The sequence below is a fragment of the Phasianus colchicus genome, chromosome 3 (assembly GCF_987193195.1).
Source record: "Phasianus colchicus chromosome 3, bPhaCol1.hap1.1, whole genome shotgun sequence".
NCBI classification, from domain to species: domain Eukaryota; kingdom Metazoa; phylum Chordata; class Aves; order Galliformes; family Phasianidae; genus Phasianus; species Phasianus colchicus.
The window spans coordinates 30,429,660-30,454,913 of NC_143438.1; the positions used below are offsets into that span (position 1 = coordinate 30,429,660).

At 37.6% G+C, this 25,254-nt stretch overlaps 1 protein-coding gene across 2 annotated transcripts in view; it reads right to left on the reverse strand.

The window, feature by feature from the left end:
- GALNT1 (polypeptide N-acetylgalactosaminyltransferase 1) overlaps positions 1-25,254 on the reverse strand; it is a 75,659-nt gene that overhangs the window by 22,948 nt on the left and 27,457 nt on the right. For both annotated transcript variants that reach the window (XM_031589152.2, XM_090137205.1), the window contains exons 3-5: positions 18,479-18,709; positions 15,150-15,324; positions 1,735-1,901 (exon numbers count right to left, since the gene is read on the reverse strand). In XM_031589152.2, the coding sequence (XP_031445012.1) occupies positions 1,735-1,901; positions 15,150-15,324; positions 18,479-18,617 (481 nt within the window). In that variant the 5' untranslated portion in view covers positions 18,618-18,709. The remainder of the gene's footprint in view (positions 1-1,734; positions 1,902-15,149; positions 15,325-18,478; positions 18,710-25,254) is intronic.

Below are 25,254 nucleotides of genomic sequence, written 5' to 3' on the forward strand. Positions count from 1 at the left end.
CAATTCCCTTCAAGTGAAAACAGTGAAAATTTGACCCTTCTAAAAGCTAAAAAGTTAATCAAAACTCCCATCCCATCTGGAGCACATTCACATGGTAGCTTTGCCCTTTGCACAGGCACTCCTCTTTTACCAAAGTGTGATTGCCTTTCAAGCCTGTTGCTTTTTCCAAATGGCACTAGAATTTGTTGAAGAGGCTAACACTAGTATCAGGTGAAAGAGCAAGTGTGAACAAGAAGTAAGGAACAAATACTGATACATGTGCAAACACAACCTGAGTGCATGAGCAATGCATCCCTAGGTAAACAGCCTGGTCACAACTCATTGAACTGGCATTATCTCTCTTTCCCTTGTTCATCTTCTTCACAGCCAGCTGTTCTCTAGATCTACGTGGCTTGGAATTGGTTAGGCAATATATTATATCACCATACATACATACAACCTGAAGAAACTCACACTTTTTACTATAAAAAGATACCCTACAAAAATTCTTACTCCGTAAATTCTTCAGCTGTGAATCCACAAAAATCCTGCTAGCTATTGTAATCCACATACCCTAATGCTCAGACCATATGGTCTGCAATCCAACATCTCTTCCTGTACATAGATTTTGTTTGTTCAGATGTTTGGACCTGTCTTACTGTGAAGTTGGAATTGACATAATAAGCAGAACACGTATTTTGCAATATTGGAATCAGAAGCCTCAAACTGAGATATCAGCATGATGGTTGCTCAATTCTCCAACTAAAGCAGGGAAATTACTGCTGATACAGATAAATACAGATGACCGCCAACAAATGGTGGCTGCCAAGATTTTATTTATTTACTTTAAATAGTGGCCTCCTCACTATTAATCTACTGGAAAGCTTCCAATACAGAAATATATTTTAAAAGGATTATTTCAACATACTTCAGAAAACATAATACTCTCTCATTCTCATATATATCTCTCATTCTCATATATATATATATATACACACACACACACGCAAGAAAAAATATCCCTCAAGTTACACTTCATAACCAAGAACACTGACAAAAAAATCAATCAAGAAACATAACTGATCCAAAATGAGCTACCAAGTACTGTCCAGAATATTATCTTTATTTCTACTACATTGTAATTTACAAAAATCACTGGCAAGCAAAATCTAAATAAAGTCATTTTAAGAAAACCAGCTTCAAGTTTTGTCCATTAATTTCATTACATGAGGTAATGAAACACAAGCTTTATTCTGTATCACAGAACTTTCACTCTGTCCACTGACCATTAAAAAATAGAATCTCATACAGCAGGGAAACTGAACTGCAATTTCCCATAAGCTCAAAAGTCAATACTGATCCCTTTGAGCATCAAGTTTGACAGTGGTACCAAAAGTAAATTGGTGTGTGTGTGAAGAAGAAAGTTGCCTTTACTATTACTCATCACATTGCTCAAATTTTAGATGCCCCAAGCCTTAATAATGCGTTAAAGTTCCAAACGTAGAACAAGAAAACGGTAGCAGGATAAACACAATCTCTATAATGTCAACAAAAAAGTAAGCACACAAAATTGTATTCGTTTTCAGAGCAAAATGATCCATTTGTAATTGATAAGGGGCATATTGCTTACTGCCCTTCAACCCCACTACTGTGTTTTGCTGAGCAGAGCTAAACCAGTAAAACTTTGCTTTCAATTTTTAAAGAAAAAAGAATAACAAACTGCAAGGTCTTAAAGGTATCAATGTTTATCATTACCTCTTTCACTGGCATCATCAACAAGTACAATTTCTTCCAGCATGTGTCGTGGTGACCGGTTTATCACACTATGAACGGTTCGTAGAAGTGTGCTCCAAGCCTCATTGTGAAAAACAATGACAACACTTGTTGTGGGAAGGTTGTCTGCATACACCTTTGTTTTGCAACTGTTAACCAAAAAAAAAAAAAAAAAGAGCATTTGTAATGATCAAGTCAGGACTGCAAGTCTGAAGTTTATTTCTTAATAAAACCAAACAATTTATGATGTATCAACACTGTGTGGATGTCCCAAGTGTGACAAAAGGAGGAAAAAGTGCACAAATTAATATTTCCACATTAAAAAAATCCTTACATTCATGTATACATCCAGTATTTCACCCTACCACTCAGAAAGGGAACCTTCATGGAGTAACCAGTACTTGAGATGACAGACATCCACACTGCCATCACATACAGCTAACAGTATTTATTCCCGCTACTTGGATATGCAATGCTTCACAAAACAAATATACTAACTGAAGGTGCTAATTTAAGCCTGCATTCCCTCAGAGGGCAAGGGGTAACCCTAGTACTATTACAGGGATAAAGGGGGGGAAGGGATAAGAAATGCACAAGGTAAGAAATGGCAAACTTGAAAGAGATTGCATAAATAAAGAATATATAACGAACAAGAAAAATGTAATTCATCATCGTATTAGAAAAAATTGTAGGCACATTTTATGTTTCTAACTTCATTTCAACAGAAAAGCTTTTATTAGATCCCAACTCATTCCATACAGTCATTCAAAAGCAATCTGTTATAAATACTATTAAAATATGTTAAAAAGTATCACCTGTGGCCCTAATTGAGAGCCTGAGAAGTAAACTGCGTATCTTTAACCAGAAGTATAAAAACAATACTGAAGGAACAGCCTGTCAATACAGCATCTATTCCCACCCTTCAGAAGAACTGGTGACACCATGAACACAAACCAAAAGAGGCTCGAAGCATGAATATTTTATTTGCTTGCTAACTTGGTTAGCCAGAGAGCCTGAAGCAAGAGCAGTTCTCATAACACTGGCATTTTGGCTCTATGGTAGTGACAAAAACCCTCAGTGAGCCTAGATCCCAGATAAGATGAGGTATAATTTAAGTCCAGGTATAATTTAGGAAGCATCTCAAAGAGCTTCTGTGCAATCATGCTTCCCCTTCTGAGAATTGAAACACCAATATCTTTGAAACAGGCACTATCTGTCCTCAATATTAGACTTGTCTACAATCACAGCTGACTTTAATTATTCATTACCATGAAGCAAGTGTCAAAATCTTTAGAGAAAACACTCATATCCCTGTTCCTTTTTATTTGATTCATGCATAAAGAAAATTTGTGAAGAATGTCAACTGACAAAGTATTATTTCTGCTTGAAAAATAAAATAGCTTTTGGCAAAGATGCCATGAATTTCAGATGGCAAATTCTACATGAGCCAAATATTCTTTTATTTTTCACTTGTTCGGCCCATTATGTTGCTTTAAAACCAAACCATCAGTATTTTATTCCTTCTACAGCACTGCTCCCTAGACCAGAAAATGAGGTATCCAAATGTTGACTTTCAGCCTTAACAGAAATCTAAATCTTCCAGTTGGTCCTATATTTTTTAACAGAATATTTGTAGAAAAGCTGATATAAATCTGTTTGCTGTATTCCATAAGAAGCAAAACATCTCATTCAACATGACTATCTTCCTGGGGTGGCCAAAAGCTTTATCACTGCAGTACTACATTTTGGATCTTCAGCCTTGCCTATCTTGGTTTTATGGAAGATTTATTTTATTGAGTTCCAAACGAATGAACTGGTACAAAAAAAAAAAAAGCCAGCCACAGACAAGTACATTCATAAAACATTACACTGTCTTTAGTATAAAGACATCAGAATCTTTAAGATCCATCTTTGAAAGGAAAGCTTTTATCCCTAATATGCCTGAAAGGCGTACAGAAGGTTGATGAGAACCCCCTCTCAAGCATGTCCACTGCCTGTGACCTATAGAAGCTGAACATCGCTGCATCTATAACAAGACTTGCCTATTGTCAACCACAGCCATCAGCCCTTTCTGGAGTAACAGTTTACGAGTGACCTATGCTGCCCTGTCTACTAATATTTAGAGACTCTCCCAAGAGGCAAAGCAAGTCTGTTTCATAACAGTATTCCTTTCAACTGCCTTTCTATACATACTTTGTCAATATATTTGTACAAATATTTGTGACTAGATAACAAAAAAGTAGTTTTTAATTTTGAAATTATTGCCATACGCTACTTTCCCCCAGGAACATACAGCTGCAGAACACAAAACAGAAAGAACAGTTAACCCAGAGCATCAGCCCTCTATGTAAAACCCACATTTTATCTTGAGTACCAAACCTTTAAATTAAGAATCCTTTTCGTCTTTCATTTGAAAACAAATTACCCCAGGAAGGGATTACTACCAAATTTAAAACGCAGCATTTGTTTCAACCAACAGATAAGCAACATTAGTAGCAGAACATAACTACCAAGGGTATGACACACAGGGCATGAATTAAGGGAAATTTGAATTTCAATTCACTACTAATACATTATGTTCCTTTAGTTGGATCATGCCTCAAATAGTTTTAAAATTGAGTGCATAATATCAGGAAGGCATACCATCTCCAGTAATTTAATGAAGACTCCAAACAGCAGCTGAGAGTATCTACTTCACCTGAAATACATCATCCTTTCCTTAATCTATGGCACACATCAGGCAAATTCTTGGCTAATGCGACTCCATATATTATTTAGATTGTGGAAACTCCCTGGAAATATTAGGTATTTTAAATGCAAGCAATGACTTATTACCTTATTACTTAAAGGTACAGAAAAAGAATAGGATAGACTATTTCAATACGACCAAGAAAAAAGCCTGCTTAATTTACATGTGTTGACATTCACTTTCCAATGAACAAAACAGTGAAGATTTTCTTTATTCCATATCAAGTTTCTTTTTCAGAACTGGAATCACCAGCTTCAGCCTCATTAACCGTCTTTTCCTCACTAATGTTTCATTTGTTGCTCTCAGGTAATGAGGAAATGAAAGTGGATAAAACTCGTTTCCTAATTGATTTTCCACGATCTTTCATGTCCCATCAAAATCAGACTTGAGATAAAAATGAAGTTTACAAGTTTTCAAAAAACATTTTGAAAAATGTTTTTACAAAGGAGCCACAGGACAGTAACAGATAAGACTCAGGCCTGACCTCTGTCAGATGCACATACATAGGCATTGTTCACAGAATTTCACCTTTTTTTCACTTTTGTGCCATATATTCAGAATGCTTTGGCCCACTGTTTACTCCTAGGCCTGCATTTCCTTAAGAGCACAGAAGGGCAGCGTGCTGGGTTCAAATCCTTCACTCACCCAGATTTATGTCTAACGTGTTAAAAGCAAAAGAAGGATGACAGACCACAGCAGATCGTGGATAACATTGCTAACAAGCAACAACAGCAAAAATAAAATTAGTTTAACGCCCTACAGCCTAATTTCAAAATTTTAAACTCATTACAGAAGTTTCTAAAGTGGAAGGTCAGAAGCAATTATCATTTATGCTTTTCTTCTCTACCATCATCTTTTTTATGAAGATGGTAATTGAATCATACATAGAAGCTCTGTACATTTTAGACAGGGAGATGCATATAAAAAAATCTCCAGAAAGATATTGTTTAGTGTATTTCATAACAACCTGAAAGAATCTGAAAACCCCTGAATAAACTGTTTACTCTCTTCTCTTTCAGTTCAGGCTATAAACAGTCTGTGGGAGGCACTGCAAAAAAATAACCTCAAAAAGACAAGTATTATTTGAATAGAGTTGCCTTACTTTAGTCATTAAATCTCAGATCTTAAACTCTCTTTAACCAAAAACTTGCAAAGAAAGAACTTCTAACTCCTATTAATCAGAATATTACAATTTCCATCCCATCTGACAAGATAACTTTGGTCAAGAAATAAACGCTATAATACTTTGAGAAGTTGCATATCCTAAGTCTACAGTTGAAGCTTCTAGTTGATGGTTAAAAATGACAGCCAACATGAAGGATCTCTCTGTTAAAAGAATTAACTGTACATAGTTTTGGAAGGTGGCTTTCTTCAATTTTCAATCTTTATAAAGAAATACCTAGTATACAAAAATCTACAGTTTGCTAACATTTAATTTACCCAGCCAAAAAAAAAAAATCCTCTAAACTCAAAATGTGGAATAAAAGATCTTAAAAAGAAAAACAAAAAAGGAACAACAATTTTATCTTTGAGTAAATGCAAAATGGATCATTCAGAGTACTTCAAGACCTTATGAAATGCAAGTTTTTCAAAGCATCTACACAGCACTCATGATGCTATTCATGACTGCAGATGAGTACCTCCTTGTTCCCAGGTCTGCCAAAGCTGGTACCAAAGTACTTAGCAGCACAAGCAGCAAGATTCCAGACACTGCAGCTTACAGCTTATTCTCTTCTACACCTTTTGAGTATCAGCAATGCCTGAGCCTTCAAGATGCTAAGAACTAGGGTGAGCACATTCATTTTGCGTTGCCTACATCACCACAACCATTTGTTCTCAACCCTAATTTCTAGCAGAACTGGAACTCTTATCACTTACGTTAGTGAAGGAATGAGGAAAACATACTTAACCATTGCTGAAACAGAAGTAATCTACTAGAGGATCTTAAACAATCCCTCATTTGAATTCCTCAGAAGTGAAATTCTTCTGATAACCATCCTGCTCTGCAGGAAGACCAAGGAGGCCTACCTCTCAATGTTCTACTATCACCTCTTTCAACTTACTGTTGAGATTTTCAGAGAAACTTAGATATTAGCTTAGAAACACAACACTGCAACCAACTCATGATAATATTTGGCAGTTTATCAATACTATAACACTGTAGCAGAGAACATAATTTTAAGAAATTATTCTTACAACTCAAGATAGAGTGCTATGTGCAACACTGCTGTATCTTTAAAGTCATATTTACAACATTAGAAGCAATCCATTTGCACACCCTTTGAAATCATGCTAAATCTTTTTTGGAAGTAATGTAATAAAATGGGATTTGATATGAGATATATAAGATCAGTATATTTCATAAGCTGAACAACTGTCAAAAAAATCTGCAAACATAGCAGAGATAGTGTTGGAAATCAATTATATACTACCATGATGACTATGCAGAAGGAGACTATGAGGACATAAAAACAAAAATTCAGTAGATAGGCAGTACCAAAGCCACGATTTGGTAGATGTGACATCTATTTTATACCCAGATTCTACCAGCTTTCCCAGGGAAGAAGGCACAAGCAATACAATAATTTACAATGGCTCAGAAGTATTAGCAACAGTTAAAACACTTGTGCAACCCTTGTTTTCCAAACCCAGCACACCCAAGCAAAAGCGTATCAATGAAAGACAGAGCTGGAATGCAAGCACAAGTATCTGCTGTGCAGTTCACAGCTCAGATGGGAAATCACACTAGAGCTCAGACATACAGCTCGTATGTGCAGTATGCTAATGCAATACAAATGCATATTTGAAAGGAACAACAGAAGGGAGTGAGGGGAAATGTATTTAGTCATCTTACAGATGTAGTCCAAGCTTTTATCTTGCACAGTACAAACAACGCTTAAAAATAAAAGCTGCAGTTACAAATAAAATGCATCTCAGAACTTAAATATGAGAAAGGAAAACTGTACTAGAGCTGAGGTTTTGAGGAAATGCCGTACAACACAGTGCCTAGAATAAACCTGTTTAATACTTGTGATACAGTATAAAAAGCATAATCTTTAGTATTAAAATGTACCCTGGGAAGTATGCATAAGTATCTGAAGGCTTGAAAATAAACTAGTTAATGCTAGATCACTAGAGAAGAAAATACAAACTCCTGTCATAAAACCTCTGGCTTTGATTAATAATGGCCCCATCATGCTGCAGTGCTGTGAATCTACCAGCACTCAGTTGTTTACCTGCCCATCTGCCTAAAGTTATGGTTTGCAACAAGTTAAGGCAACAAAGCTGAGGCACAGCCCTGCCCAATGCACACACTACTCCCTCCTTAAATCACAGGTGAAAACATGTTGGAAATAAGACTGAGTCACCCTGAAGCTGCTGATGCTCACACATTTCTGGCAGAGAATAACATCTCTGTAAGCAGAGGTGGTGGGAAGTGCCAAAACACTGCATCAACAACCACCAGCATTCAAATCAAGTGATGCTTTTCTGGTAAACAGTGACTTAAGTCTTTCCTGTACATCAGCAGCCTTAGGACATAATCACAAAGAAGAGCATTAGTAAATCTGCTTCCAACATAAATTTTTAGAATAACCCTTGTGACTAAAGACAACTAAGAAGGACAAAGCTAATGTTAACAGGAAACAACACAGCAAAAAGGGTTAAAAGCAGTATTTCTGAGAAAGATGGAACTGCTGACCAACAGAATGTGCCACAGCTCTTTTTATCAAACAAAACCAACCACAGTTCTAACTTGTGGCTGCACAAAGAGAAAGTACTGCACAGAAGTTTGCAACAAAACCTCACACTACAGAGGAAAGCTGCTTCTTCCAATCAGATCAGAACAATTTGTTTTAAAAAGTGCTCTTCACTTCTATAGTACGTATCACAACTCCAATTAATCTGTCTAAACTGATGACCTGAATGCCAGTAATTCTTATTTAAGCACTTCCATCAGCCTGCTTAAGTGCCTTGCCTTCAATAGCATTGCGTAATTTACCTGCCATCCTTTCTTCTGCTTCCAAAGATTTGTATATAAGAAAGGCTGTATTATCTCATGATTCAAACAGAACTCTTCTTTAGATCCTGGAAACAAAATCCAAAATGGTCCTCAAAACCACTGTGGTTACAAAATTCAAGCAGAAGTTCACAAAAGTAATTACCTACAATTGAGTGTTGTTCTCATCAAAGTTACCACAGGAAAGTACTTTGAAGTAAGGAAAAAAAGAGTTCTGTCATCAAAGATGGAAATAAACTAAGTTCTCTAGCCATATTATTTTCCATACTTAACCTACCAACTAGAATAAAGTTTGTGACATGGCTGCTCATCCAAAAATGGAAAACTCGTAACTAAAAATGAGTCGGTCAAATCTTTGTGCCATTGTGCACACACCTACGTAACTGCATGTGTGTATATGCCTACAGACAAAGACAACAGTTTGCAGGAAGCATGCTCATTTTTGAAGAGACAACTTATAAAAACTTTTTCTTTCTAGGAGAAAGATTTATAGCTGATTTCTTCCAACGTGAACATTTCAAAGTGCTGATTCTATATAAAGCCAGTAATAACCCAAATGAAAACAAAAGCCAGATGAAAAATGCAAAAGAAAAGTATCTGCTTTGAAAAACAACTGTTAAAACTTCAGTGCCTCACAAGCTTTCAGACTTACAGTGCTGCTGAAATTTACACTGAAATTGACACTGCTGAAATTTACACTGCTTTTCAGATCAGCAGATCCTCTGCAGATGCCAGACTAATTCATAGCCTGAATTTCTAGCCTGTAACATGAATATAATGTTGAACAAACTTCTGTAGTCTTCCACCATCATCCTGACAACTTAGCTCTTTTTTATTACCTTTTTTTATCACTGTGACCCAAGCTAAATGAGCAACAAACTTCACCAAGAATATCACAATTTATAAACCTATTTAAATCCCCGTGATTTTATGAGGATTTTTGCACACGCTTCCCATTGCAAAGTTTCTTTTCCCTGTATTCCACCTAAATAGCTGCAGCCCACAACTGCACCCTAAGCAACAATCTCCCCTTTCAACACCACAGTTCCAGCCCATCCCCCTCTTTACAGCAGATGAGGCAATCACACAGCTGCTGGGTGTCACTGTTGCTTCCATTTGCTGACCAACAAACCCACTCCTCCAGCCCTGGGGAATGCAAACCTCCACTCAGCCAGCGAGCTGCAAGGCCACACAACTGTTCTATCAGCATCAACAGAAGCAGTGCTGAGACTTTTGGCTGCACCCAATTATATACAATATACAATTTACACCTGATGATATACAACACGAAGCTACTCCCTTGGCTCTTCTCCTGAATTAAAATCATTAGAGAGAACACTTCTTCACAAAGCTCCTAACAGTCAAGGCTTCAAGTGTTACCACTAAAAAACAAACTATAAAACTTTATACATTGAGTTCCAACAGCTTGCTGTTACATGTATGCCTTTAGTAGTTTTACCTTTAATGAGTATATACAAATAGATTATTTTCCTCACACAACGGCTGTGTAAATTTTAGGAATTTGCACCATCTTACGATTCAAGTGCAGTAACAAAGCACACAGGCCAACCCCTGCAGTGAGGTTCTTAATTTCTCCAAACAAGAATTCTGGTATATTCTCACTTGAATATTTCAGGCTTAAAACAGACAAATTTTTTAAACCTTAAGTATGAAAAGCAAGTTGGGAGTCTCAGAGCTGAAAGCATTATATCGCATCATATAATTAGCATACGTGATGCATCCATAAGCCTGGATCTATATACTGTTCTGTCCAGGCAGAGAGATGAAAGGTGAGAATCAGTTGTACGAATGACTTGCTTAGAAATAAGCCAAGCATCATAAGCCAACCATAAACTCAGCAACATTCATACAAGCAAGACTTAGAATCTTTTTAATCATGGGAGAGAGAAGGAGGAAAGTCAACTTCATCCAGACTGTAAAATAAAGCTTCAGAGTAGGAACTGAACGGGAGCAAAAAAAGCCTTCAATATTAATTTAAACTAGCCACATTACTGGCCTAGTTGAATATTACAGGGATATCTGCTTCTTAATTTTCTAAGTTGCTGAAGCCAAAGTTTGTATGAATTTAAACCTAGTTCATTCAAATACATAAGTCCATCTGGCTAAAAACTGATTACACACTAACACCATCTGCATCACTGCTCCCACAGTACAGACAGCTTGAAAGGAGGACAGGCAATATGCAGGATTTAACAGAGGTATAGTAAGGTGTCCTATACACTTAATTCTGGTTACATTTTACAAATCTGGAATAAATGAAAAGGAAGGTGTTTTTATGCCAAACTGTACAGAAGAGGCAGCCTTGAAGAAAGGATGCGAAGGAACCCAAAGTTCTCCACATCCCTCCCTGCTTCTAGGGGAAGCCCAACATCTTTCCAAGAGATCTCAGCCTGTGCTATAAAATATTCCAGTAGAAGCTCCACTGGTGACCAGCGCTTAACACTGCACAACACTGTGTTGCCCAGCTATGCCGCCATTGCTTCCCACCCTTGATCACCTGGGCCTGGAAAAGTAGGGAGTTTTGCACTCTTTTCTGGAGCACAGAGGTCAGCACTGGGATTAAACTCTCATGCCAAGGACCCAAATGTCTCCTTAAATGTTTTGTATGTTCCACAAATCTTCACGATTTGTGAGACTACAGGCCTGAAAACTTCAGTCTCTGTACACAGTACTCATTCTTTGGTTTCCAAAGCAGCTTCAAAATCACCTCAAATAGAACTGAGATCAAACATAAGTCATGTAACACCACACAAAGTTCATGCATTTAACCACACCGCTTTCCAGCCTGATCACTGAACTAAGACAAATAGGCACAGCTAAATGCATGTTTTAGTCAGCGACACCTGTTTCAGTTGTTGCCATCTCATCTTCAGCAAAATCAAGACAAGACTCTTGCGCTCCTCATTACTCAACATTTTACTCTTTGCTGCCACGTCAAACCTACAGTTGCACTTTCCTGGCAAGTGTGAATCAAATCCCACTTTGATGACTGATTCACAGACCAGACTAAGACACGCTTACAAGAAATAATCTAGTAGCAACTTAAAACCAGTCTGCTGTCCCCAGCTGCTTGCTCCTCCACACCAACATCCCTCCAGAGGCTGCGGCCCGGGCATTTATATTAATTAAAATAACATGCTTCAATGTAGATTTATGGAAATATCCAAGTTTAAAAATATTACTACTTTTTTTTCTGTTACTTTGTTTTTGTCATTGTTTCTCTATTAACCCAACAGAAGCCTAAATAGAACATTTACTCTTGCAGACACAAAAGATTACCAATTCAGTTGTATCTCGGTGATTTTAAAGGCATTTATTTGCCTCAGTAGTTTGGTGACAAGTAGTAAAAATAACTATCAACATATAAATAAGACTAGGGCACAGCTCAGCAGAACTCAGACTAGAATTTGTGCAGACATCTGATACAGAGGAGTTCCACTAAGCTGGGCAAGCACCCAGAAGCTAAGACAAATTACATATTCTTTTTTCATTAAGAAACAAAGTTTCTTGGCCAAAACAAACATGCTTCCCCATGTGGGTTACGTACTGAGATGAAACAACGAACACACAGATGCAGAAGCACAAGACAGAAAACGGAATCTGTACAGGTAAGTGCTGCATATGGCTGCGAGGGTTTGAGCCGTGGATTCTGGTGGGACTAGAAATTAGTGTGAATGATAACACAGATACCCTCGGTAGCCGCTCTCTGATAGAATCATAGAACGGCCCAAGTTGAAAAGGATGATCATCTACTTTCAATCCCCTGGCTGTATGCAGGGTTGCCCAGCCACTAGACCAGGCTGCCCAGAGACACATCCAGCCTGGCCTTGAATGCCTCCAGGGATGGGGCATCCACAGCCTCCTTGGGCAACCTGTTCCAGTGTATCACCACCCTCTGACATTAGCATTAAATACATAAGCAAGCTGGCCTGCCTTGGCACACCTAACTTTAGTATCTTTACAAAGATTAACTAATTGTTTGGCAATCCTTTGACATCCTTATTGCAGAAGAACTGATGCTGGCAAAGAGTTATAGAACTTGAAATGGTCACATCTTCCCCCTATACCACATTAAAGGAAGCAACCCACAAAACTCAACAAGAAAATGACACAGTTGAACATCTCAGCTTGAGCATATCCCACTTCTTCAAAACTTGGCTAAAAGGAGTGGTGGCAGCTGTGCTGTAAGCACACTGATGTGGTGAGGCATGGTTAGAAATCAGCCACTCTCCTTCTCCAGAACTACTTCCATATTAGCAGGGATACAGACAGAACAAGTTACAGCAGAAGCAATTCCACAAACACAGCAGAAAGCACTTCTGACCATGTGAATATTTTAATTAAACAGATAAATATTTTTGTAAGACCTACACATAACATTTGGGCATCCTTATAATTTTCGCAATTCTGAAAATGCCTAGAGTTGCGGAAAAGTCACATTAACCCACTCACACATATTAAGATGCTCCTGCATTGCAAACAACATTTTCAGGTTCGCTCAAGAAACTTTAACAATCCCCAACTCCTTAACTTGCTTGACTTGGAGAATACATACTGAGAAGACCATGAAAAGAACTGTTTTAAGGGACTGTTTCTGTCAAAATCTACTAAAAATATGCACGTGAAGTGGATATTAGTTATTTACAACAACAGAAAATAGAGCTTTGCCCTGAGACCTTGCCTATGATTTTACGCTAAGATTTCATTCCTATACAGAAAGTACTGTAATCAATTTTTTGCCCATCCAAATGGAAAAGGTGAACAAATGTAATGCAACAGAATTTATAACTCACATCTTAGTGCAAAACACAGTAACTGCAGCATGTGGCCATGCATACAAGGAAAGTGATTAGAGCTGAACCTAATTTTAAGATTGTAATTTGACTTCTCTGCAAAAGATTGAATGATGCTTAACTAATACAATTGTAATCATTTATAACAATTTCTCTTTCCATTCCTGGTTAATTCAGGTCTAGACTTCAAAGATTACAATCAAGTCAATGTTTCAGATCCACGTGTAAGGAATGTGTTTCCTTAACTTTGTACTTACACTGTAGAAATTGCAGAAAACATGCAAGCAAGTTTTTCCAATATGAATGCTGATAAACAGATGTTATTTAATTTCCTCCTTATTTCCAAGATAATCATGAACGATTACCCGTGTTTACCTTCCAAATTAACCAGCTGCTGTAACTATCATTTCCCCAAAGTTTTGATAATTCATTCCATTTAGTTCTCCCAAAAAACAAACAAAAAAAACCCCACTAAACCATACTGAAATCATCACAAATTAGCATTCCAGCTGTGACAAAAGTCTCCAAAGAATCTGATGATATTCCTTGCTGCTAAAACAAGATTAGAATGTTAACGAGAAGTTCTCACCCCCTGTAAATAACCATTTTACAAAGAAATTTCTTATCATATAGCAGGCATTGTACAAGGCATCACATACGTGCAACTCCACGAACACCAAGAGATCCACTGCCAAATTCTAATCACGATCAGAGCAATAATGTGAAACAAGAAAAAAACACCAAAAAAACACAGATCTCCCAGTTTCAAAAGGAAACCCTACAAGTTTATGCTTTACATTCTTTCTCTGTACTGAGAAACAGGCAAGTAATGACCAGTAAATATGACTAACAGTATAACTAAAAATCAACTGAAAGTTGCACTGGTTCTAGCTCAGGAGACTTTTTTTTTTTTTTTTTTTTTAAATCCAGCTCAATTAGTGAAAACACCAGCATGCTATGGAACGTGCACACTACACAGAACCAATCAAATCATTGCTCCAGGCAAAGTTCCATATAAAGCAGCTATTTATCACCCATTAAAAATGAAAAGTGGTCAGAGCTTCATCTCAATCCTAATATCATCTTGAAAGATAGGAAATGATAAACAAATTAATCCAGCATCTAAGCCTTGTGTATACAGAAGCGATAGCTGACCTTCAAAAGAAAGATTTCCCATAGCACATAATTCTTGAAGAAGAATGCAGATAACTGATGGGCAAAATCTTATTTCATAAGCTCTGTTTCACGTTCTAAGTAAAACGGGCTAGAGGCGGAGAAGCCATCAGCTACCTGTTTAGATCAGCCCTGAGACAGTAAAGTAATCTTCGTTTTATTTAAAACAAGGCTATGATTTCCTTTTTCATTATGACTCAAATAGCTTTGAAAGAATCAATATTTCAGAGGTGAGATCAAAAATAAACTAGATGGATATTAGCAAACACTATAATGCAAGCTAAATGAGGCTTTGAACATTTCATTAGGCAAGAAATGTTTAAAGTATTTCTTTCTCATCATCATATCTTTTCTATTTCATACAACGTAGAACTTTAGTCTGCCTCATTAAAAGTAAAGCATGAAGTTTGCAAAGAAGATATTTCTTCTTGAAACACCAGTTCTTAAGTGAACTTTGTTTTCACTCGGACAGATTAATTTTTATTTCCTGAACAGCATTCGTACTTGTAATCAGATTCATCGTTAAATAACACTGAAGGAAACTGGTCTTTGCTCTTAAAGCTAGTTTTATCTAAGTACTATACATACAGGAAATTGCACTCTCCATTTATACATAGCTTTTAATACAACACACATTACTTACCCTTCTAACCGGACATCAGGTAAAGATCTGTTGAGTGCAATCATTTCACTTGCCATTAAGTTAAACTGGTTTATTTTAAACATTTCTTTCATTTTTTCTTGCTCCTCTTTTGGAATGACCACAGGCTTCCCCATCTCGCCAGGTCCTTCATGTGGTTTTTGTATGGGTTCTGGAACTAAAAACAAGTAAAACGTTAGTAACTATTTCTATGTTTGTTTATTTATATTTTATTTTACACATTAGACTGTTCTTGCTTTAAAACAGAGTTCTAAAAACATCAGGTTTTGTAATAAAAACAAATCTTTATAGCTGGAAGTTTAACAGAAGTAGTTAAACGCTGCTCTCAGAATTACCATTCATTTAAAAGAAAAAAAAAACAATTACTCATCTACCCATCATCATCATGCTCTGGAACAAGAGATATTTATGCAACTAAGTATTCAATCTTAACAGAAACTATTGTTTAAAACAAAGAAAATTGAATTTCAATTATCTGACCAAACTGATGAGGGAGAAAAAGGAGAAGAAAAGGGATTAAAATTCTTGACTTTTTGATATATTTTTTTTAATTTCTTTTAAATAAAAACATTTAATAAGGCTATTTGCTAAAAGTTCTTTACAAGCATTCGTTCACTTTTCTCCTGAACTGTTGTAACATTCAAATATTGAATTTGGGTTATATTCCAACAAGCTTAGTACAAACTTTAATGAAAAAAAATACTAATTTAAGTCCTAAACAGAAGAGCAGGAAATATTTTCATAATTAAGTCACCCTTAAAAAAAATAAAATGTCCAAGACTTCCATCCTTGTTGAAACACTGAAGACATAACATATAAACACACTAATACTTGAAATACATACATATATACACATATATGCACACACACGCCAATAAGTGAAACGAGTTGCTGGTTTGCATTTAGCATTAACCAGTTATGGCCATAATATGTTCCATATGAGGTATTTTCTTTTTCAAATATCTCAAGCAACTGCACTAAAGCAATAGCTGTTAGCAGAGAAAATCCTCCAACCACAACGGTGTTTTCTTTATACCACGTTCCCTATGACTGTAAGCTGAGCTATATAATACTAGAAGCTGCCAGCTAACCAACTGTAAATGAAAAGTGAAAGAATCAATATGTCCAAGTATATCCTCAGCAGGCTGGATTTAGGCACATGCTTTAACCATGCTCTAAATCAAGTCAGCTGTTTTGCCTCCGTACTTAACAAAGTACAGCTTGAACTTCACTGGTACAAAAGCATCTAAACTTGCTGATTTGCAACTGTGTAAACTCTTGAACTAGAATTTGTGCATTCTTAGATGGTAATTAAGATAAAATAATAACATAAAATTAGGCAATTATTTAGGCTTAATAAAAACAATGTGAGTTACGTTATCATGACTGCATTTTTATTAAATTTACAGCACTCAGTTATTTTCTGTTCAGATGAATCTATATGACTGTTTAATAGACTCAAAATCTATTAGAATATTGTTATATAAGAATCTTTTCAGAGTATTAACAGTTTTTCAACGTACCCAAGAGTTAATTTCTTATCCTAGAGTATTTCTGATTTAGAATAAAAAATTCTGCTTTATTTACACATTCACTATAACTTAGCTAAACCAGCTCACTTGAACAGGTAGATTAACTAAAAATTGAGATGCTAGTTTAACAATTCTATGACCTGAATCCAGGCATACAAATTTCACAAATTCATCAGAACAACGCTTAGGTTTCATTAGCAAATACACTATATTTGATTTCAAGTTTACCTAAATGAGATATTCTATCTCCTGTAGAAAAAGCCAGCAGCCACTAAACAAACCCACAGGCATTTTATAGACCACAGTAAATACAAAAACAGGCCAACTTGGTGTGCAAGCACGGAGATAACTTTCCAAGAAGATTTAGCCATTGGCTCTCAGGTTTCTGCATTTAGTCACCTATTTTCTCACAAAAGAACAAAGTTCTCATAAATACAAACAAAAAACATTCTTGCACAGTGACTAACATACATATTGTTAAAAGAAAGCCCTACTGCAGTGCTCATTTGTGCACTAGCTATGGAAAAAAAGTCTTTCCTTCGAAGGAATGCTGACTCACACTGATGACATAATTAACTGGCTGTTAGGTTATACTGACAAGTTTCAGCCACAGTGGACGGGATGAGTAAAAGCTTAAACCTGTGACTAAATCACTAACTCATGTAATTCCTGCCATGGTTCCCAACTCTCTGTCCTCCAGTGTCACTTTATCTCCTGAGACCTGTATGCCCCTAAGACCATTCCAGCTCCCCTTTGCACCAGCACCTCCATTTAGTCCCCTTATGGCCTCTCCCTTCCCACTTCTTTTTTCCCCTCATATCCACACATTTACCATTTCAACCAGTAGCCTTCCATGCCTGCACCACTCACTATCAGACATGAAGCCCACTATCACGCCCACCTTACAGTTCCCTATAACCATCTCCTCTGACCTTCCCCAGGTTTGCCAGCAATCATCACGGAGCCCAAGTCCTACAATCACATTCTCAATTGCCCTCTGACTCTGACAGACTGAAAAGACCACCTGAGTGGTCAGGCACTGGAATGGCTGCCCAGGGAGGTGGTGGAGTCGCTGTCCCTGGCAGTGTTCAAGAGGCATCTGAATGAGGAGCTACAAGATATGGTTTAGTAGCTTGTGGTAGCAGTGGTGATGGGAGAACAGTTGGACTAGATGATTCTGTAGGTCCTTTCCAACCTTGTGATTCTATGATTCCGTGAAAAGCAAAGCAGGCAAGGCCTTCTCGCTAATGAGCCTCAATTCAGCTGTTCTTCTCAACAGCAAGAACTGCAGCTAGCGAAGAAGATATTCACCTTCATTTACTGTTTCATATTTAGTGCAGTTTGCAAAATATAACAGTGATATAAATACAATCCAATATTAGACACAGCAGGTGAAGCTCCTAATTTAAGGTCCTAGTATCTTATGCCATCAATACCAAGGTGGAAGATTTTTCCTCCAGGGCAACTTAGAGCACGGTTTTAACTCCTATTCAGGAAAATAAACTCCTTCCATTTTCTGTATTAGAAAGCTGACCTGGTACTAGACCAGGTTGCCCAGGGCCTTGAACACCTCCAGGGATGGAGCATCCACAGCCTCTCTGGGCAGCCTGTTCCAGCACCTCACTACTCACTCTGTAAAGAAACTCCCCTTACATCCAATCTAAACCTTCCCTCCTTAAGCTTAAAACCATTCTCCCCACTGAAACACATACTGAACATTTAAAACAAATGTAATTTTAAACAACCATATTTTAAAAATTACTTCATCAGATAACTTACCATCTCCAGCAGGCAGCCCTCGTTCTTTCTTCTCATCGCATTTGTTGCATTCACTGAAGTACAGCAATAGAAACATATCCAGAAGGACCCAAACCAAAGAGGTGGCAAGGACCACCTTGCAATATGCAAATTTTTTCATGGCACTTTAAGTCAAATACAAAAATAAAAAAAAGTATAAATAAAAATATCAACAGGTTGTATTAATCCAGTTTGAGAGACCACGTTCTGTGTCTGTAAAAGAAAAAAGAAAGAAGTCACAAAAAGTTACCTGAGGACAGCAACTAAAAGCAGAAGATTTTACTACGCTTTAAAGGTAATCTAAGTTAATTCTTAGATATTGTATGTATCAAAATGAATGTTCTGGGACAATTGAAGCAATAACACTGCAGTCTTTTACTACAGCAACACTCCAACACTCATCACACACAACATTAAAATGAGTAACCAAAACACAGTACTCCGCTGAGTCACTAGAAAAGAGTTTAAGCATCTTAAAAACAAAAAACAAAAATTAAAGGAACCCTCTGGATCCTCAGGAAATCAGAACAATCTATGTGATTGAAAAACAGGAGCATCTTAAGAAGCAGTGTAACAATCAGGGCTAACCAAAGCCACAGGCCAATGCTGCTCATGCTTCTCCTTTCATACCTTAATTGTAAAGGCAAATAAAGCTGGCAAAACAAAATAAACCACCTTTTTGATGAAATAAACTAAAATAAAGCAAAGTCAATAAAGTACACAGAAATCATTTATTAGGCAAAGCTAAACACTTCAATTACTTAAAATTACTTTAAAGTTCAATTATAGACCAAACTTCTATGCATTTTTCAACATGTATATATTAAAATTTTATTTTGTCCTACTCAAACTACAAGCAAAGTTTGTCACAAAAACTGCTATTTTCATGACTGACAATTTTTTTCTTTTTCTTTTTGAAGGAGACTGGGAAGACATTAATACTCTATACAAAGAACTATAAAAGTATCTGTAATTAACTACTTGGTGATAAAACAGGAGATGAGATAACCACCAGAAAACATTGAATTATATATGTTAAGAAGAAACCCTAAGGTGGTTTTTTTTTTCCCCCATAGATACAAAGACGACCCTGAACTCTGGATAGCAGAGTTGCACTAGAAAGTGTTACGCAACTATCAGTGTGGTTATCAGCAACAGCGGAAAAAAACATTGTTATGTATTAGTAAGATGAAAAGAAACAAAAAAAAAGATAAATCATCGTTTTGCCATTACACAATACCTGCTTTCTCACCTTGAGTAGGCATGAACATCCTATCTTGCCACATCAAAAAGAATAAAGAAGGATTAGAAAAGACAAATGATAAGAGCAAAGAGATGAAGGCTACAAGGAACAGCAGCATTACAAGATGTAAGTGACCAGACTAGTGTTCTTCCAGGCTGGAAAAGAGATAACCTAAACTAGGTAGGTCTATAAAAAAACAACAGTTGCATGGGAATGGTAAACACCAACTCTTCTCTGTTTTTTTCAATACTAGGAGGAAGAATAGACAAGTGACTTTAGCAGCAAGCGCCAAAAAGAAGGTATGCAGTGGAACTCCCTGTCACAGCTTAGTGCCAGCGCTGCAAGCCTATTTATCAGCTACTAAATACAAAGTCTTCACCCCTAGATCAGGCACTCTCTCTCTTCAAATCAATGCACGTGTTAGGAGAGAAGTGAGGAACTATCATTACAAGTTCCCCTATTCTCTTCCCTATACAAATACTATCAACCACTTTCAGAAACAAAATACTGTACAGACTAATCTGTCAGACATATTATGACTACTTATACACTCTATAGAATAGTCGTCATCTTTTGCTCTGTTCTGGGACACCACAGAAATGGTCTGGAAGGAAAATAAAGTTTCACCGTTACCCTAAAATAAAGAAAACAAATGCTAGTTGAAACAAACATGCTTTAAAGAAAAGAAAATAAATTATTAATCTCAGACTATGAAAACATATTCAGCTACAAAAGAAAGCATAAAACACATAGGAGCTTATGCATTCTCAAATTAGCAAGACATCAAGAATAGGACTCTATCTAGACGTTCTATCCATTCTGTCCAATCAAATAAGGTATTTTACAAAGCTTAAAATGGCATTGTATCTGCCTTTACTGCAAGAAAAAAAAATCCTGAGTTCAATGAAATGTCAAAAAGGCACTCTGAGTTCTCTGAATCCTTCAAGAAAATTATTAGAAGAGACATCGGTGCAAAGTTCAACACACACTGGGTAGCGTAGCTCTGTGCCTTCCCCGTATCTTTAACAGAGGTCCTCATCACTTTGTGCAGTTTACCACCTCATGAGATAAGTGTGCAGTCAAACTGCAATGTTTGAAAGCATTTCTGTTCTGTTGACCAAAATAATTCAAGTCAGAAAGAACTAGGGAATGGCATCGATTGCAGTCAGTCTCCTACTCAGACCACAGTAAACGACGAATTTCGGCAGAATCACAGTTAAACAGAGAAGCCCAGGAATCCTGCTGAACCAGCCGCCCTCATCAGTACTGAGCTTTGAATCTGACAGAGCATTTTTAAGAACATCAGCAAAAGCAAGCCTGAAAATAACAGATACTTTATTCAGAGGGATGGCAGCCCTAGTGACAATGAAAAGGTTGAAATACTCAGTAATGTTTTAGCCTTGTCTCTTTTGTTACTGGTGAGGTCTACTATTGGGTGCCTCAGATCTCAGTCCAGCGGTAGCCTATGGGAGTTAAACTTCATATACAGTAGAGACATTGAGTCAGGGATCCCTTAAGCTGCTTAAGACACGTGCAGCTCCAGCGGCACCAAATGGGAGGAATTCGATGGCACCAAAGGAGCTGACTGATCTCACAGGAGAGCCACACTGCCATTTCAAAGGTCTTGGTGATCCAAAGAATTACATCAGAATCAGGAAGAAAGCTACTGTTAAGAAGAACAAGGAGGATCTAGACAGATACTCTTGGAACCTACATCCACACAAACAACAGAAGAGCCATTCACCAACAGCACGTTGTACGTTGTATTTGACCGGCTTGGCAGCTGCTTTAAGGAGATGACTGATTTCAGAGGCAAGGGAAGAGCTGTGAACGTTTTTTATCTCAATTTAAACAAGAGCCATGACAGCCTTTCAGAAACTTTGTCAGAAGTTGGAACACAGGAAATATGGATTAAAATCTCCTTCAAGAGATTGGGAAGACACCTGATCCCTTTGGACCTATTTTGTGCAGAGAGTTGGACAAGATAACTTCCAGCCATCCCCTCCAAACTCAATTATTCTATGATTCTAACAAGGTTAATCAGGGCTTTGTGCCATAATGGCAGGAAAATTCCAAGAGATGCTGAGTTTGCAGTTCCTCTGAATAATGGTTCAGTGTTTGACTGACCTTGTCGTGAAATACTTTTCCTTTAGGACAAAGTGGATCCTCCATTGTTTTAGTTTATAATTACTGTCTCATCCCCCCTGCCACGCACCTCAGAAAAGAACTGAGCTCTGCCTTCTCAGTAGCCTTCCTATAAGCAAGAGAAGATTATTTAGTCTTCCTGAAATGACTTCTTATCCAATTCAAAAAAGCTCTGTTCCCTCAAATTTTCCTTCACGCTCTCACCAGATCCAGTCACACCAGTGGTCTTTGGTTGAGTCTACCTAGGAACAGATGGGAAATGGGAAGAGTGCTCAAAACTGGACATAGCACTTAAGACGTGGCTAGCCAAAATACCTGTGCAGGCACATGACAAACTAGATTGAGAAAAAGAAGTGTAGTAGATACAGAGTTGCCAACCTCTACATCCAGTACCACACCAGATAGCAGAGAACCTCATCCAACCTGGTCCTGAACATCTCCAGGGATGGGGTAGCCTCTCTGGGCAGCCTGTGCCAGCACCTCACTACTCTCAGTGGAAAACTTCCCCCTGACATCTAATCTAAATCTCCCTTCCTTTAGTTTAAAGCCATTCCCCCTTGCCCTATCACTACCTACCCTTGAAAAAGTTGATATCCCTCATGTTTATAAACTCCCTTTAAATAAAGGAAGCCTGCAATGAGGTCTCCACACAGACTTCTCTTCTCCAGGCTGAATAAGCCCACTTCCTTCAGCCTGTCTTCCTCAGAGAGGTGCTCCAGACCTCTGATCATCTTTGTGGCCGTCCCCTGGACCCACATCTTTCCGACACTGGGGGCCCCAGACCTCCCTGTCCCTGCTGGCCCTCTCCTCTTCTGATGGAAGTCATGATACCATTGGTCTTCCAGCTCTCAAGTACAAACTGTTGGCTCATGTTCAGTTTTCCATTAACCAGGACCCTCAGGTCCTTCTTAGCAGGGTTACTCTCAAGGAGTCATTCTCCCAGTTCGTATACATACCTGGCATTACCTTGACCCATGTACAAAACCTTGCACTTTGCTTTGTTGAACCTCACTGGGTTCAAAAGCCCCACAGGGGCTTGTACAATTTAAGCAAGTAATCACAGCAATAATACCAAAATGTATAGGTTTAATAATTGCATTTACTATTGAATAGTCCAATAAACCGAAGAATTTTGAAAAAGCAAACATTATTCCTCCATTCAAAACACTGTGTAATAGATAGCAATTTTTGTGCCACAGAAAAAAAACTAACAGGAATATTAAAAACACCTAAGAAAGAATAGAAAATTCTTGATAAGCTACAACTTCTAAGTGAAAATAGGAATACTAGGTACATACAAGACTTGTTACTTCTGAAGGTCAAGTGCGTTTCCATCCCACAAAATCCACAATACGTTTGACAGCATGGGAAAAGGTCAACTTTAAAACTACTGCTCATGTAGTGCATTGTTTCACTTTACCACCTGTTTTCCCAACACAGTTGGCCTGAGAAAAAATGCTTAGTCTTTTCAGTATGATGCATGACTATTCAGTCATTTTTAGCTTTGAACCAACTTAATTGTTATTTATACTAGCAAACAGTTTCCAACAGAACTGTTTGTAACAGAGACTCGGCAGAGGACCTCATTGCCTTTATTGAACTAAAATGGGATTCTGGACTAGGTGCAGCATCTAAGCCAATAAAAAGCTGATCTAAAGTTGGACTCACAGACTTTCAGATATGAATAAACATTACCTGGCACAAAGTAAGGGCTCATCAAAATCACAACAATGTAACATATTTCTAAAGGTGTAAATATCAATTTAAACCATATGGAAAGTGATCGACTGAACAGCTTATGAGGAAAGACTGACAGCTACACTGAATTTAATTTTTGGCTTCTCAGTCTATTTAATTATGAAGGAGAAAAGACTGGTATACTCCAGGCAACACATTAGGCATTAGGCTTATGTATGAGTTTTTGAGGAAAAATTATATAAAAAAAGAACCAAATGCAAACTGCCAGCACAACCACTCTTTGAAACTCCATGTATACAAACTATGAATGCAGTCTACGCAGTTGAGTGCTTCTGTGTTTAAAAACAAAAGCAATGTTAACAAAAGCTACAATAACTACGGTTTCTGGATTACTCTTGCTGTACTGATACATTTTCTACTTTGTTACTGGTCCATGGTCTACAAATGGGTCAGCCTGAGGACAAAGTGTTACCTAGTGTCAATACTATAAAAACAAAAGTTAAAAACATTCAGATCAAAGGGTCAGCCCATCACCCGTGGAAAACAGGTCTATTTAGAGAAAAAGTCATCTTCACAGAAGAATAAAAGCATCTGGTAAATTTCATGAGGAATAAAAAAAAAGATGAGATTAGCCATGCTAGAGGAGGGCCACTAGGACGATCAGAGGGCTGAAGCACCTCTCCTGTGAAGAAAGGTTGAGGGAACTAGGTTTGTTTAGCTTGGAGAAGAGAAGGCTACAGTGAGACCTCATTGTGGCCTTCCAGACTTTGAAGAGAGCATATAAACAGGAGGGGGAATGGCTGTTTATGGGGGTGGACAGTGATAGGACGAGGGGGAATGGCTTTAAACTAAGACAGGGGAGGTTTAGGAGGAAGTTTTTCACACAGAGGGTGGTGAGGCACTGGAACAGGTTGCCCAAGGAGGTTGCGGACGCCCCATCCCTGGAGGCATTCAAGGCCAGGCTGGATGTGGCTCTGGGCAGCCTGGTCTGTGGTTGGTGACCCTGCACATAGCAGGGGGTTGAAACCAGATGATCATTGTGGTCCTTTTCAACCCAGGCCATTCTATGATTCTATGATCTCCCTATAACTCACACAAAGATCTCCTCATCAGAGGGCTACACTTGTTTGTTTGATGGATTTTGGAAGGTTTGCGCATTCAAGAGTCAATTCTTCAGTACAATTCAACAGCAGCAAGTTTTAAAACAAGTGATGAGAGGAAACAGATCTTATTTACTTAGCAGTAAGAGAAAGTTCCTTTAAAAAAAAATACATCTAGTGCTCAAAAATCTGAGAAACGTAGCTCAGCATAAAATGAACTCTTATTCTTGCTCTGCATAGAAACATTACACAACAACAGCAGGAAAACAGAACAGATCATACCTAAGATGAACTATTAACAATTGAGATTACCTAATCTAACACAACTTGGATGGCATATGTAATCCTTTCAGTAAGATCCTGAAATAACTGTCATGTCAAATTTTAAAGTATGATAGCAGCAGTCAGGTAGTATGTGAGTATCACATGTAACAACTAATAGTTTGGAACAGGCAGAAACGCAAGAATATTCAGAAGGACAGGAAATTGTCCAGATTTATATTCTCCTTACAGATGGGTTGAGGATAAAATAATAGATTATTCATGGAAGTCCTCAAACTAAAGTCTTTGAA